Genomic DNA, 16,759 nt, shown 5'->3' with positions numbered 1-16,759 from the left:
GTGATAAATATAAATCCCACGTAATTGTACCAACCAAACATAGGATATGATTTCAAATCCTAAATATAATAAATTCCATCACATATAAATCCTACTGTAAAATCTCAATCCCACAAAAAAAATCCATGAACCAAACGGCCCCTTACTTTACATCATATCATTACTTTTATACCAAAAAGTAAGAGTAAAAATATCATTATACTATTTTTAATTATCGTGATTAAAACATTGTTATTTCTTAAACAATGTTCCAAAAATAAATGTTTATTTTGGATGTGAAAAGAGGAAATATTGTATTCATCTAAAAAATACACCATACAAAATTTAATTTATTATTAATTTTGATAAAGTCCATATTTGATTAATACTCATTATTCAATATTTATTTGTTACAATTATTCTATTTTTATAAGAGGTATAAAAAATCATATTGATAATATAAAAAATATTACTTTCTCGGTCCTATATAAATTCTTTATATTTTTCATTTATGTTTGTCTTACATAGTTTGTCCATTCTTTTTTTATAAATATAATTATATATTTTAATCACATTTTAAATTTTAAATTTATATTTTCTAATCTAATTAAATTATTTAATTATTTTAATCTTAATTTATAATTATATTAACTATATAAATAATTATTTTTACTAATATATTTCTTTATTATTTATAAATTATACTTTACCTAAATTCTCATATTTACAGTAACCCGGACAATATATTTGAAACGAAAAGAATTAGTATTTTATATTGAATATTAACAATATGATAAAATATATATATTAAAAATTATGTCAGAACAAAGATTGGGCAAACAAACTTTAAGTTTTTCAAAATATCTCCAATACAATAAAAAAAAAAAAAAAAAAAAAAAAAAACTATGAGTTTGTTCTTTCAAATTTTTATTTTTTTTACACAATTTTTGATATATATTTTATCATCTTATAAATGTCGAGGTTCAATATAAAATATTATTTCTATATTACCGACGTAATATTTTACACATCACATAAAAAAAATTAAATCAAAATACTACACAAACAAACTCTATATTGATTTGTATTTATATTTTAGTTTTTATTTGCATTGCATATTATAATTTACATTTATATATATAGTAATTTTATACTAGTTTATATGAAAATTTATGAAAACTATTTTGTAAATAACAAACTAAACAGCACTTTAATTTAAATTTTCTATTTACATTTTATAAAAAAAAATACTACTATATATTTTTAGTAATTTTTTTTACATATTATCACTAACTAATAAAATATTACTCATCTAGTTCCAATCAAATGGGTCTCCTGGGATTTTGTAGTAAATTAAAAAATAATATTCTCTCCGTCCCACCTACTATGTTCATTTTTCCGTTTATATCCGTCTCACATCTTATGTCACTTTCCTTTATTGGAAAATAATTATACATTTTAATCACATTTTAAATTTAAATTTAATATTTTAAAATTTTAAATTGAAACTAATTAGTTGTATTAATTATTTTCACTAATATATTCTTAATTATCTACTAATTATACTTAACCTAAATTCACGTGTCTACATTAACGAAGACATTCATTGTGGGACGGAGGGAGTAATATTTTATTAGTTAATGGAAGTGTATAAAAGTTTTTGACATTTTTATCATTTAATTATATGTATAAAGTAATTACACGTGTAATGATGTATTTGTAATTTAAATAAAAGCTAAGAGTATTTTAATATTAGTATATCATTACTTTTTCTAAAATAGGAAAGTAATACTTTGAAGTGAAACAAACGAAAATGATAAAAAATGTAGTTTGAATTGAGACTGACGTAATATTATTTTTTAATTTATATCTATTATAAAAACTTTAAAGAACCCCTTTGAATTATTTATTATGTTCTACTTAATTTATCTATTTTTTTTTATTTATGTTCAGTCTCATGTAATTTGTTCTTTTTTTCTAAAATATAATGAAACTATTTAGTCATTTAAATCTTAACTTATAAATTTTTTATTTTAATTAAACTATTTAGTTATTTAAATCTTAATTTATAATTATTTTATTAAATTATAATTATTTTTATTAATATATTTTTTAATTACTTACTAATTATACAACACTTGGAACTCCGATATGACAAATTAACTGGGACAAAAAGTAAAAAAAAAAAAAAAATTGTCTTTAAAAACAACACCAAACACAGCACCACCCACTGGAGGTCATGTTTATGAGGAGGACGACGTGGCAAGTGAACTCAATTATGAAGATAGATTTCTGCTGTGGATTTATTGACTTTCCCACACCAATAAATATTATATTATTAAAATTACTAGTCTACAAAATTAAATAATATTATATAGATCATTAATTATATATATATATATATTTTTTAATATTTATAGGAAAGTAGAGGCAGCCATGAGATGTTGCGTAACACTTGTCCCCAATAATTCATCATTAAATAATATTTATTTTTTTAGTACTGCATTGACTATACACAATCAAATCACATTCTCCTTTTTTTTTTTTTTTTTTTTTTTTTTTTAATTGAAAGATTATTATTTTTTATTTTTATTTATTTCAAAATAAGATTATTATTTTTTAATTTAATAATTGTACTACTTATTTAATATAATAAATACTAATAGGGGTATTTTTGTTATTTTTATTAATTCCTCCTTCCCAAAATTATAATTTAAGTTGTGTTCGGCACGAGATTTAAGAAATATTGATATTATATGGTAGTGGGTAAAAAAATACGGGTAAAAGATTTTTCTGCCCTTACGAGTATATTAGTGTAAAAAGCAGTAACAATTATGTAATAATAATAAAAAAATAATAATAGTTTTATAGTAATACGATTATTTATAGAAATGAGACTATTGTTTTAGGATGAACAAAAATGATAAATAACACTATTGTATTGAAACGGAGGAAATATAATTTAATATAATACTAATATTAAAAAATTTACGTATATTACTCCGTCAAATATACATTCTTTTTATATAAAAATTAATCAATATTATTCTTTTCCTTTAAAAAAAAAATTGTTTACATTTTTTATTTTTGTCTGTCGTAAATAATTTGTTGTGCTATAATATGCTGCAGTACATCCCAGCTGAATACATTTGAGAGGGTGCTATTTTTAACATTTTTATATTATTTTTGTATTTATTTTTAATTATAAATTGATGTATAAAGTATATTTATGTTCTATTTATTTTAGTTTTAGTTTTTTTTAATTTTTTTAAATTTGTTTTAAAATTATATTTTTGTCTTTTTTATTTTATTTTATCTATTAATTGTATATTCCCTCCGTTCCGTCACAGATGACTTTTTTTTTCCTTTTATGTATGTTTCACAAAAGATGACATTTTTTTTTTGTAACTTTATCAATCTTAAATAAATTTAATAAATATAAATCAATTTAATTAAAATTGTAACATCTTACACGTAAATTCGCTCAAAACCTCTTTTATTTCTATCTCTATCCTCAATTAACATAATATTTTTATCTATATTTAAAACTTTTCATTTTTTATAAAACTAATTTATGGTAATGATAAATAAATAAAAATATTTTATTATATAAAATTTTATTATCTATAAAATGATATCCATATTGCATATATTTTTTCGAGATATAATTTTAAAGTTTCTTTTAAAATACCAATAATATTATTCATATAAAAAATAATAAACTAATATCATAACTTATTATTAATAACTTACGAATCTTCACTACCTAAAAAACCTTGTCCGTAATAAAAGGGTTCATCCCTTGCGGGACGGAGGGAGTATTTCTTATTTATAAAAATTATTTATATTACAATTTTGCAATTAATATTTACAGTAATTAATTTATTTATTTATTTATTTTTTATTGAGATTTATAGTTAATTAATTATGATAAAATAATTATAAATTATTTACATTAAACTTGAATTAATTGATATTATGTTTAATCAATAATATTGTTTTTTTTTAATTATATTTCATATAAATATTTTTCGTAATATTAAAATTTTAATATGTTTAATTTAAATATATATTTTTTATGATCAAACAATTAATATAATAAATATAATTTACCAGTATAGTATTTAAAATATTAATAGAAAATATTATTATAAGTTAAATATGTAAAATAAGTAAAATACTAAAACTTTGTTATTTTTTTTTTCTTTTTATATGTTTTTTTTTAAAATAATATACTACACACATTTATTATTTCTATATTTTCTACCAAATTTTCTATACCTCAAGTATAAAATTTTTATTTTCAACAATCTTACAAAACAAACACACCCTAAATTTAATTTTGAAAAATAAAGGGTGTGGTTGGAGATAAATTACTGAGAAATGTACAGTAGTTTATGCAAATCTAGAGTTATGGGTTGAAAATGATCTAATATATTTAGAGGGTGTTTGGTAAGCAACTTTTTCAAAAGCTTTTAGCTTATTGAAGAGTTTTTCGTTGTTTGACCAGTAAACCAGCTAATTTTGATGTTTATTAAATTAGCGTTTTCAATTAACTTATTGAATTAAAAAATCTAATTTTGAAAAAAAGTATATTTTAATTTTTCTTATTTTTCATCTGCCCTTAAAATTAATTAATTCTTTCATGTATATTAATATATATTTTTTATTACATTATTATTAATTATTTAGATATATTTTCTTCTAATAACTTATAAATTTATATTTATAAATTTAAAATAATTATTTTTTTATATGTCAATTATTTTATTTAGAATTTTATTTTTTTAAAAAAAATTAGAATAAAGATAATACTATAAAAATATTAATATTATTTATTCATTTATATTGTATTTTTTATCACATAATATTTTTATTAAAAATGAATATATTTATTTAAAATTACAAATTTAATGAAAATATATATTTATTAAAAATTAATCTAATAAAAATATATATACTAATGATTTTTGTTCTTTTATATTTATACTATTTTTAATAAAAATATATATATGTTTCAATAAACTTGCATTAATTTTTAAGAAATATTTTAAAAATAATAAAAATAAATATCTTAATAAAAAAATTTAGTTTTTAAAGTTAATAATAAAATTCTAAAAAAATCTACTCATAAAAAAAAACGCAACTAAATATATTGAAAATAACATATAAAATATCCTTAATTGTCATTTTACTTATAAAAGTTAATATCAAACAGCTATTTTACCAAACATTTTAATATAAACAGATAATCAAACCAGCTTATCGGATTAACTACCAGCTCAGCTAACACACCCTTAGTAAAAAAGTATTTTATTGGTACTTTTTACTAAATATTAATATAATATTATTATTACGTAAATTGTGTGACAAACACAAATAGAACTATAGTTTTTGGACATATGGGCTAAATATTTTTTGTTTGAACAATAAAAGATAGACAAATATAAATCAATTTAATTAAATAATATTTTTCTTATTATACGGAAAAATATTAAAATTTAATTGTAATATTATCATGACATATATATGATTTTATTTATTTCATTTTATCCTTATGTTTATAAATTAAATTTTAACAATATATTTTATAGTATTATTTTTATTACTTTATATTTTACTGATCAAAATTTTGTTTTTTTTTTTAAAAGAATTACATTTAAAATAAATCATAATATATTAAACATAAATATTTGTTAGTATTATATTTATATAAAATGCTTTTAAATGCCTAAAAAAATAATATTTTATATTTTATTAAATATGATTAATAGTATGAATTATATTGTACTAATAATCCTACGAGTTTATATTGTTTTATCGAGTCTTTAATCACATGTAATAAACGCACCCTAACAATATTAATCAACACGCTAAAAAATTAAAATATGTATTTAAATATTTTTAACGTTATATTTCAATAAAATATATATAGTATGAATATCGTTTTATATATAATAAAATTTTATATAATATAAATATATGTATATATATATATAATTAACTTAAGTTAGTATTATAAGAAAATTGAGGGTTTTAAAAATAAATAAAAATATTTATTTATTGAGAATATATATAAATAAAAAGATTTTGAATGGATCATCTGTCTAAGAGATTGAAAATTTAATTAAATTAATTTATATTTGTTAACTACATTTTAGATGAATATTTAAATTATTTCAAATGCTAAGGGTTTGTTTATCCATTTTTTTTTTCATACAATTTTTAATATTTGTATATATTTTTATTTTTTTCATAAAAGTCAAAATTCTAATATAAATATTATTTTATACAATTCTATGTACGTAAGTATATATATATATATATATTTTAAAAAATAAAACACTAAACAAATAAATACTCTCTCCGTTCTGTCGTCACAGATGACTCATTTTTATTTTTTTTACATCTCACAAAAGATGACCCATTTCCATTTTTGGTAATTTTATTAATCTTAAACATATTAACAAATATAAATCAATTTAATTAAACTTCTGACATCTTACACATAGGACCTGCTCATAACCCCTTTGTTTCTATATCTTTCCTCAATTAACATAATTTTTTATCTATATTTCAAACTTCTCATTTTTTATAAAACTAATTTATAGTAATAATATATATAAAATTTTATTATCTTCAAAATGATATCTATATTGCATATATTTTTTTTATATATAATCTTAAAATTTTTTAAAATACGAATAATATTATAAAAAAAAAAAATTAATATTATAACTTATTATTAATAACTTACTAATGAACCCTACCTAAAAAATTGTATCCTTAATAAAAGGATTCATCCCTCGAAAATCAGTAAAGACATATATAAATAATTCCAGCTGTAATATAATAGCCAATTAAGATTTTGTTATGGATATTGTAAACAATGCCAACGTGATCAGGTGTAACAGTTCCTATAATAATAATAATAATAATAGAATAAATAAATAAATGAAAATTAGTCAAAGAAAAAATAGATGAGAAGTACTCCTTCACTTATTTATATTTTCATAAATAACCATATCATCATAAAATTATCTTTATTTTTTTATTTTTATTACACAATTGTCACTACTTTTTACACTAATACACTCACAAGGGCAAAAAAGTCTTTTATCCATATTTTTTTATGGACTATTAATATAATATTAGTATTTCTTAAATTTTGTATCCAATCCAATTAAGGTTATATTTATTGACAGAGGAAGTATTCTAAGGGTGTGTTTGTTTGGGGGTTTGAATTTTGAGTTGGGATTTGAATAGTAAAAATTTTGAATTTGAATAGTAAAAATTTTGAATTTGAATAATTGTATGATGTGATATAAATAAATGTTGATGTGATGTTTTGAATGTAAAATTGATTTTTAGTATAATATAAAAAATAAAAAATAGGTGTTTGATTTGATATTTTGAAGAAAAAAAAAAATGAGATAAACAGTGTAAATCCAATCCAATCCAATCCTCCAAACAAACACACCCTAATTCAACTTTCCTAGGGATGGCCAAAAATAGATATTCCAAAAATAGCAACAGCAGTTGACTTTTAAGTGAATAAAGTAATTGTGATGTGACCTTGTTAGTTAAACAATGGATATTGTGCTTTTTATTTTTATTTTTAATATTTTATGTAAAATATTACTCTTATTATTTTGAAAATTTTACAAACAAATATTTTGATGCCATGACTTGCTTACATGTTTTCAACTATTCATAATAATTTCTTTATAAAACTAAATAATAATCAAAACATCATTTTAATTTATTTTTTATTATTTAAAAAATATAACAAAATATTTTAAGATATAACTACACACACAAAAAAATTACTCCCTCCTTCGTACAAATTTGTACTCATTTTCATTTTTGGATTGTCATCGAAAATATTCTCATTTTTTTTTAAGTAAAAAATTATTACACTTTTGTACTTTTTTTTACTATAAAAGAAAAAAAAATAATTATTACTCATTTTTATTAAAACTCGTACTCGGTCAAGTAAGCACACATTTGCATGACGGCGGGAGTATAATGTTTTGAGTTGACTACTTAACCCATTTTAAGTAATCTATAATTATTTCTATTAAATTTAAATTATTTTTATTAATATATTTCTTAATTATTTAGTAATTACACAATACCTAAAAATTTAGTATTCAAGCTAAATGAGTGTACTTTTAAATTTATGTGTAAAAGGTAAATAGTTATGACAATGTATTTATTTATTTATAGATAAAAAGTAAATAAATAGTTTAGTAAATAATTTAAAATATATTAGTGAAAATAATTATAAATTGAGACTAAAATAATTAATTAGTTTAATTTAAAATTAAAAAATTTAGAGTAAACTGTTTTTTTAGTCTCGTAACTGGACCCCCTTATCATTTTAGTCCTGTAAGTGGAACATGTCGCAAACTAGTCCCATAAGTGAAAAATTTTCGCTGTTTTAGTCCTCCGGCGCCGGTGATGCCCGCGTGGCTCGCCGGAGGTGACGTGTCCGCCAAGTCTCGTTGACCTGGCGGACACGTGGATTTTTTTTTTATTTTTTTAAATTTTTTTAAAACTTATTTTTAATTTATTTTAAAATTTATTTGTATTTTTTTTTAATTTTTTTATTTGGTCCAATTAAAAAAAATTTAAAAAAATAAATAAATCCATGTGTCCGCCAGGTCAGCGACACCTGGCAGACACGCACTTCCGACAAGCCACGCGGGCGTCTCCGACGCCGGAGGACTAAAACAGCGAAAATTTTTCACTTATTGGACTAGTTTGCGACAGGTTCCACTTACAGAACTAAAATGATAAAGGGTCCAGTTTACCCAAAAATTTAAAATATATTAAAGTGTAATTCTTTTTTAAAAAAAAAGTGATGAAAATGAAATGGGACGAATAGACTATTATTTTTTAATTTGAAATATCACTATCACACATTTGCAAGATATATTTATTTACACATTTTTTTTGTTTATATCATTCTAAATACAACTTACAATTTTATTATAGACAAAAAGTAATGATAGAATTATATTTAAAAAAAATATATATTAAATTTATACTATCCAAAAAATCGTATTGAAATTGTTGCAAGTTTTTGGATGTTTGAAGTCTAACCTAGGGATGGCATCTGTACCGAAAATACCGATCAATATCGATATCGTACCGAACTTTTTGTTATGGCGAAAATACATACCGGTACCGTATCGAAAGTTTCAATATACCATTTATACCGAAAATTTCAATTTCGGTACGATACCGGTATATATCACTTATACCGAAAATTTTGATTTCGGTACGATACCGTTATATACCGAAAATATAATTTTAAATTTCAAAATAATTAAATAATTTAATAAATATCATCATTCTCTACCACAAAAATATTATTAAAAAATCAATAAATTTCAATAGTCTACATATTTTTTGTTACAATTTAAAAAAAAATTAATTTAATAAATATTATTTATATTAATAATTAAAAAATAATATCGGTACGGTATTATACCGAAATACTGATTTTTCCTAAAATTCATACCGATATCGTAACAAAAACTTTGATACGATATTCATACCGTACAGTACAATAAGTTGGTATTTCAATATATTCGATAAATTTTTCTATTCCTACTCTACCCTAATTGGTGCATGGACAATTGATAGTTGACTCACTTCTTAGTTCGGTCCACCAAATTCGACCAAACTCTTTATACTTAAAACCCAAGCCCAATTTCATAGCCCATTTTAATTAGATTGATTTGTTGTGAGAAATTACTAATGTATCAATTGAGAGGCAGTTTAGAGAAATTATAGAGAAGGTTTTAGCCTTTTAGGTATGTGAGAGTGCTAGGGTGTGTTTGTTTGGGAGTTGGATTTTACGTAGGAAATTTGAATAGTAAAAATTTTGAATTGAAAAATATACTCCATCTGTCCCAGAAAAGATATTTTATTGAAAGTGGACACGGAATTAAGGAATAATAGTATTTAATTGAAAGTGAGTATAAAGTAGATGATAAAAGACTAAAGGATAAACTGTTTTTTTAGTCCCGTAACTGGACCCTCTTATCATTTTAGTCCCGTAACTGGACCCCCTTATCATTTTAGTCACGTAAGTGGAGCATGTCGCAAACTAGCCCCATAAGTGAAAAATTTTCGCTGTTTTAGTCCTCCGGCGCCGGAGACGCCCGCGTGGCTCACCGGAATCCACGTGTCCGCCAGGTCAACGACACCTGGCGGACACGTAGATTTTATTTATTTATTTAATTTTTTTTCAATTGAACCAAATAAAAAATTAAAAAAGCAAATAAAATTAAAAATAAATTTTAAAATTATGAAAAAAAAATAAAATAAAATTCACATGTCCGCCAGGTTAGCGACACACCTGGCGGACACGTGGCCTTCGACGAGCCACGCGGGCGTCTCCGGCGCCGGAGGACTAAAACAACAAAATTTTTTCACTTATGAGACTAGTTTGCGACATACTCTATTTACGAGACTAAAATGATAAGAGAGTCCATTTACGGGACTAAAAAAACAGTTTACCAAAGACTAAAATATCCTTACTTTTTGAATGATTTTAAAAAGTAAGTTAGAGTAATAATTAGGAGTAGTTTGGAAAAGTATGAATAATTTTATTATAAAGTAGGGACCATGATTATTAAATAAGGAAACAAGACAATTGTTTCGGGACTGACGAAAATGGAAAAACAAGACAATTCTATTGGGACGGAGGGAGTATATGATATGATATAAATAATAGTTTATATGATATTTTCAATGTAAAATTGATTTTTAATATAATACTACATATGTCCGGCTCTAAGGGTTATATTTATTTTTTACATGTTGATATTTGAATATTAATTATTATATCAAAATATAGTACAAATTAAAGAAAAATGAAAAAATACTTTTATTAGTGTCTTATAATACCAAATAATAATATTTGTACAAAAAATTATATAAATATACAAATATTTTTAATGTTAAATACAATAAAACAAAAGTAAATATAATCCTTAGATGTGAAAGGAGGGAATACACAACATAAAAATAAATACTACTATTTGATTTGATGTTTTTGAAGATATTTTTTTAATAAATAATATTGTCTCCGTCCGGTTCTATGAGTCTTATTTACTTTTTACGTGTTGATCGAATATTAATTATTATATGAAAACGTAGTACAAATTATTTTTTTAATAAACATAGTACAAATTAATAGAAAATGACAAAAATATTTCTATTAGTGTCTTATATTACTAGTATAATGACATTTGCAAAAAATTATACAAATATAAAAATATTTTTAATGTTAAGTACAATGACGGAAAAAGTAAATTAAATCCTTAGAGTTGTACGGAGGGAGCAAAAATCTTGAAAAAGTACGTTAAATAAAAATATTCTAATATTTTATTTTGATATTGATTTTTCAAAATAAATAAAATAAATACTCCCTCAGTCTCCCTCTAATGCTCACAGTTACGTTATTGTACTTCACACTAAAAATATCTTTATATTTATATAATTTTTTCTACAAATGTCATTCTATTAGTATTATAAGACACTAATGAAAGTTATTTGTATTTTTTTTTATAATTTATATTATATTTTGATATAATAATTAATATTCAAAATATCAATATGTAAAAAATAAATGAGACGTTTATAGCTAAATAAATATATTATCAATCCAAAAAAATTTCTTTGACAAATAAACCCCACAAAACTCAAATATATACTACTTTTATATCAAATTCATTTCAAACCTTCATCCAAACACGGCCTTAAAATTTCCTAGAAAAAAACAACCCCGATCTTGGCCCAATTAATGGCGCTTGCTTCCTCCTTTCTCTTTCGTGCGTTTCGTTGTCCATCAATGTCGGCACTCAAACCACTATCTACGTACACTCTCGTCTCGTGAAAAAAGGGAAGAGGAAAGAAGATACACAACAGTGCAATTCTTACCGAAATGGCGGATGTGATTAAATTATGTTGCAGCAATTCGAATAGGACGATGATTTCGTCCTCGTTGCTCATCTCTTTCTCCTCGTCTTTGAGTTCGTGTCCCCACACTCTGCGCCGCCCAAGCTTGGTTTCGATTCCGGCCGCTTCTTCTGCCGGCGGTGGTTTGGCTTCGAGACATGGAAACAACAAATTGGGGCTTTTTAAGGTGAAGATGCTGAATTCTATTGAGTTTTTGGTTTTGGAAATTTTGTTTGGATTTGATTCCATGGCTGTTTTTTTGGAGGATCTTTGTTCTCCTTTATGAACTGTATTTTGCATTGGTTTTCATGCGCTTGCTGAATGATCGGAAATTGGGGTTTTGGTAGAATTCGATGGGGAGGAATTACATTATGCATAAGCTTAGCTTAGGTGAACATCTGTTTAAGGTTTGGATTTGAGCTTAGTAAAAATTTGAATTGAAATTATGAATGATGTGTGATGTATTAAATTGAAAATGGATAATTTGAATCAGAATAACAAATGACATTGTGATATATTAAATTAAAAATAGATGATTGATTTGATCGATATTGGGTAAAAAAATTTATGAATAGTGCTAGATCAAAAGCAAGCCTTGAAAAGGAATAGGCCTTAGTATTTGGATTTGAGTTTGGGGTTCGTGTATAGTAAAATTTTAAATTGAACTAGCATTTGATGTGATGTAAATAGATGTGTTGCTTTGAATGAAAATTTATTATTATTATTTTTGTGTAATATATTAAATTAAAATAGATGTTTGATTTGACGAACAATGCTAGATCAAAACCAAACATTAAAGAGACAAAACTTAAGGTCTGGATTTCAGTATGGTTTTTGTGGATAGTAAAACTTTGAAAGCTTTGTATTTGAGTTTCGGATTTGTACATATTAAAAATATATTAAATAAATAATAGATGTTTGATTTGATGGTTTGAGGAGAAATTTTTTTGTATGAGTAGTGTGAGATTAAAAACAGAACCTTAGAGAGACAATTCTCTCATTTTAGTAAATCACTTGAAGCTTGATCTTATTTGCAACTTTGGATTACATAAACAACGATGCATCGGTTTAGAATTGTGGCGATGTGATGTGTTTTGTATTTAATTTGGGGATATCTATTTGGTGTGAATTGTCTCTAGAATTGCTAAGTAAATATTGGCGTCTTTCTCTGTTAATTAGGAAAACTTCGACTGTCTTCATTTAAAAATCGGAAATAGGAATGTCATTTGTTTTTTTGCAGAGGTATTAATCGGCAATATGAAGGTGCAAAGTTTGTTAAATTCTGAATACGGATATTAAATGTGGAGAAGTGGGCTGTTAAAGTCACTTCTGTACCAGCCGCTGTCTTAGACGTCTTATTTCTGAAAATTTAATGAGGTTGATTGTATTTTAGGAGTGTGTTTCCGTTTAGGGGTGTTTTGGATTTGAATTTTTTTTAATGGAAAAAGCTTTTGGATTCGTTGTTTTGAATGAAATAGTGTTTGATACAATATATTTTAGGTAGTGAAGATACTTTATTAATAGAATGAATAATACGAGAACAAGATTGAAAGCATCGACAAGTGCACAAATCTTTCCCTTTAAAGAAAGGTGTTAATTCAGTATCGCGTCGCACCTTTCCTGTTTGTGAGGTTATTAATTTGTCTTGTCTATAACATTTATCTCGACATTGTCATTTGCTCTTAATTTGTGTTACAATTAATTGTTCAACATTATGGCATCCAAATTACACTACTGTTTTAATGTTTTTATCTCTAGCGTAAACCTGTATTGAAATTTTTATAGGGTATCTTGCACATGTTTTTTGTTTGGCATCAACATAGCTTGTTTTGTTGTGTTTTAGGAATAATGAGAATTTGAAACGAAAGTTGGATGCGATGTTATAAATAAAAAAAAGGTGTTAGATGTAATTTGAACTGGTTATAAGTGTGTTCTTTTTGTGTTTTTAAGTGAATGTGTTCTCTGAATCTAACAATTTGTTTCTATTAGAATATCGAAACTTAAAAGTTATTTAAATTCACTACTTAGCATGGGATTTGTCGAAATTTTGTTATTGTTTTTCAAAAGCTGCTAGTAGTATGAATACACAATACATCATGTTTAGTGCAACAATATAAGCTCTGTTTTGATTTTAGTTGCACTAAATCACTTATGTTTTTGGTTCAGAGCAAGATGCTGATATCTTTATGGGTAGAAAATTTCAATCTAATAAGGTCAAAACTCAAGAAGACCTTAAATTAAACTTCTGGTTCGGATGTGATTCTTTAATGTTTGAATTTGCGCTTGAAGTTTGAGAATAATAAAAAGTTGAATTCAAATAGTGTTCGATGATTTGAATGAAAATTTGATTTTTTTCTATTATCTATTTAATAAACCATAATTGTTTAATGTAATGTTTTTGAAAAAAAAAAAAATTGATGAATAGGGCGAGATTAAAAAGTCTTTCTTGCGGAAGATATATGCTAATCTGTCTGGCAAATGCTGTTTTTACTATAGCAGCTGTTTTTTTACCAAAATATTTCTATTTGGTAATCTATCATTTTATTCATTTTTATTCTGGCATACTACCAAAAGATCCAATCTCTTTCCTTAAATGTTATCTTCTTCAATTCCGATCCATGTCACAGATAAAGGCAGCTGTAACCGAAACCGAGCAGCCAAAATGGTGGGAAAGAAATGCAGGCCCAAACATGATCGACATTCACTCAACACAGGAGTTTTTAAATGCCTTAAGTGAGGCCGGCGAGAGGCTAGTGATCATCGAGGTCTACGGAACATGGTGCGCATCTTGTCGAGCAATTTTCCCTAAGGTAAGTCTAAATTAAAAATATTCTACCAGATCAATCTGTGCTAGCTTTTTGGTTAAATTCATGTCTGAAAAATCCGAGGGATCGGTTTCTTATGTTCTTTAAGATTTACATCGAACCTCGGATTATTGCTTGTAATTTTAACTGCGCCTATTTGTTGTCAGCTCTGCCGAACAGCGGCTGAGCATCCCGACATCGTGTTCTTGAAAGTGAACTTCGACGAAAACAAGCCCATGTGCAAGAAACTCAACGTAAAGGTCCTTCCCTATTTCCAGTTCTACCGCGGTGCAGATGGACTGCTCGACGAGTTTTCTTGTTCCCTAGCCAAAGTCAGTAAATTCTACTCCCCTTTGTTCGAGATAATTATATCATTTCGTTTGGGTACGAAGTTAAATAATAATAATATTTTAATATGAAAATGAGGCAGATAAAAAAGTAAAATGGGAATGCTATGATGAAGTTATTAAAGAGTTGTTACAAAAATGAAAGGAATTAAAAAAACTGTGACAGAATAGTTATTATTTGTTTAAGTAATAAAATTATAGATAGACTATTTTTAAAAAATTATGTATAAATTTAACGGACAATCGAAAAGAAAAATTGGCACAATTATCTGGACGGAGGGTCTATTTGTTTTATCTATGCTTATATATATATATATATATATGGTGGTGGTTATAGTGTTGATATGGAAAAATCAATACCGCGTTGATTTTTCCAATTAGCACCGATCAAGACTCCAAAAAGCACCGAGCAAGAGTCCATATAGCACATGCTTATGAAATACTAATGTGATATATATTTAAAATGTGTATTTTCTAAACTCTTTGAATCGATGCTATTTGGTGAAATCATCAGAGTGTTATATCTTCTATTAGGGCATGGATCATGGTCAAGTTAGCATATTGTTGATTTAACCTGATTAGCATATGTTATATCATAAATATCTCAACATATTTATAATATATATGTTATATTATAATTCTAACATATGTTAATGTAATAATTCAGCATATGATGTAGTATGTGTATGATATATCCTGATCCGGTCAAATCAGTATCATGTTGACTTGACCGAATCAACACAGGATCTACAACCATTATATTAATATAAATGATATGCTATCTGGACTCTCGATCGATGCTATTTGAACTCTCAATCGGTGCTATTTGGGAAAATCAACAATATGGATTTCTTCAAATCATCATTGTAATCGAACAAACTTGTTTTGGGTGCCTCAGTTTCAGAAAATTAAAGATGCCATTGAAGTGCATAATACGGCGCGATGCAGCATCGGCCCTCCTAAAGGTATTGCAGATCTAAACCTCGAAACTCTGACGACGCCGACGACAAATAATCCCGAGGAAACGAAAAGGTAGTTTTCCATCAAGAGATTTGTTTATATTAAAGGTAGCAAAATACTGCTGCATTCTTTTTACAAAGTTCTTGTCCATGTTATAATCTTAATTATTAGTATACTCCTCCATCCGCTTCTAAGGTGCTCATATTTAATTACTTAACATTAAAAATATAATTTTTTTAATTATTATAAGACATTAATGAAGGTATTTTTGTAATTTTTTTAATTTAACTACGTTTTATATAATAATTAATATTTAAAATCAACCTGCAGAAAGTAAATGGAACCTTAGAAATGCAGTATTTTGGCTTGTATTTGTATTTTATGTTTAAACAATAATTGGATGTATATATTTTGTAAGTGAAAATAATTTACTTTTATGAATAATAGTCGGTATTTATAATAAATACAGAGAAAATTCTGAAAAACAACACAGTTTCTCCATGAGAAATTTGTATTAGAAATTGAAAATAAAAAATGAAAAAACAATGGGGGTTTGTTTTTGTGTGATGTAAAATTAATTATTTAGAATAATATAAAAAATAAATATTTAATTTTATATTTTGAAGTGGGAGAGGCCAGGGGAAATTAAATTAATTAAATAGTTAAAAAATTCTAAAAAAAAATTTCCAAACA

General features: G+C 24.5%; 1 protein-coding gene across 1 annotated transcript; it reads left to right on the top strand.

The window, feature by feature from the left end:
• Window positions 1–11,826: 11,826 nt before the first annotated feature.
• On the top strand, window positions 11,827–16,260 carry LOC127239604 (thioredoxin-like 2, chloroplastic). Its single transcript, XM_051257836.1, has 4 exons — window positions 11,827–12,142; window positions 14,583–14,765; window positions 14,927–15,091; window positions 16,005–16,260. Exons 1-4 carry the CDS (start codon window positions 11,942–11,944, stop codon window positions 16,140–16,142), a joined length of 687 nt encoding a protein of 228 aa, XP_051113793.1. The 5' UTR covers window positions 11,827–11,941; the 3' UTR covers window positions 16,143–16,260.
• The last annotated feature ends 499 nt before the right edge of the window (window positions 16,261–16,759 follow it).

This window comes from Andrographis paniculata, unplaced genomic scaffold (assembly GCF_009805555.1).
Source record: "Andrographis paniculata isolate CXL003 unplaced genomic scaffold, ASM980555v1 Contig78END, whole genome shotgun sequence".
NCBI classification, from domain to species: Eukaryota; Viridiplantae; Streptophyta; class Magnoliopsida; order Lamiales; family Acanthaceae; genus Andrographis; species Andrographis paniculata.
The sequence above is the reverse complement of the archived record's forward strand: the minus strand, read 5'-3'. Positions and strand labels throughout refer to the sequence as shown.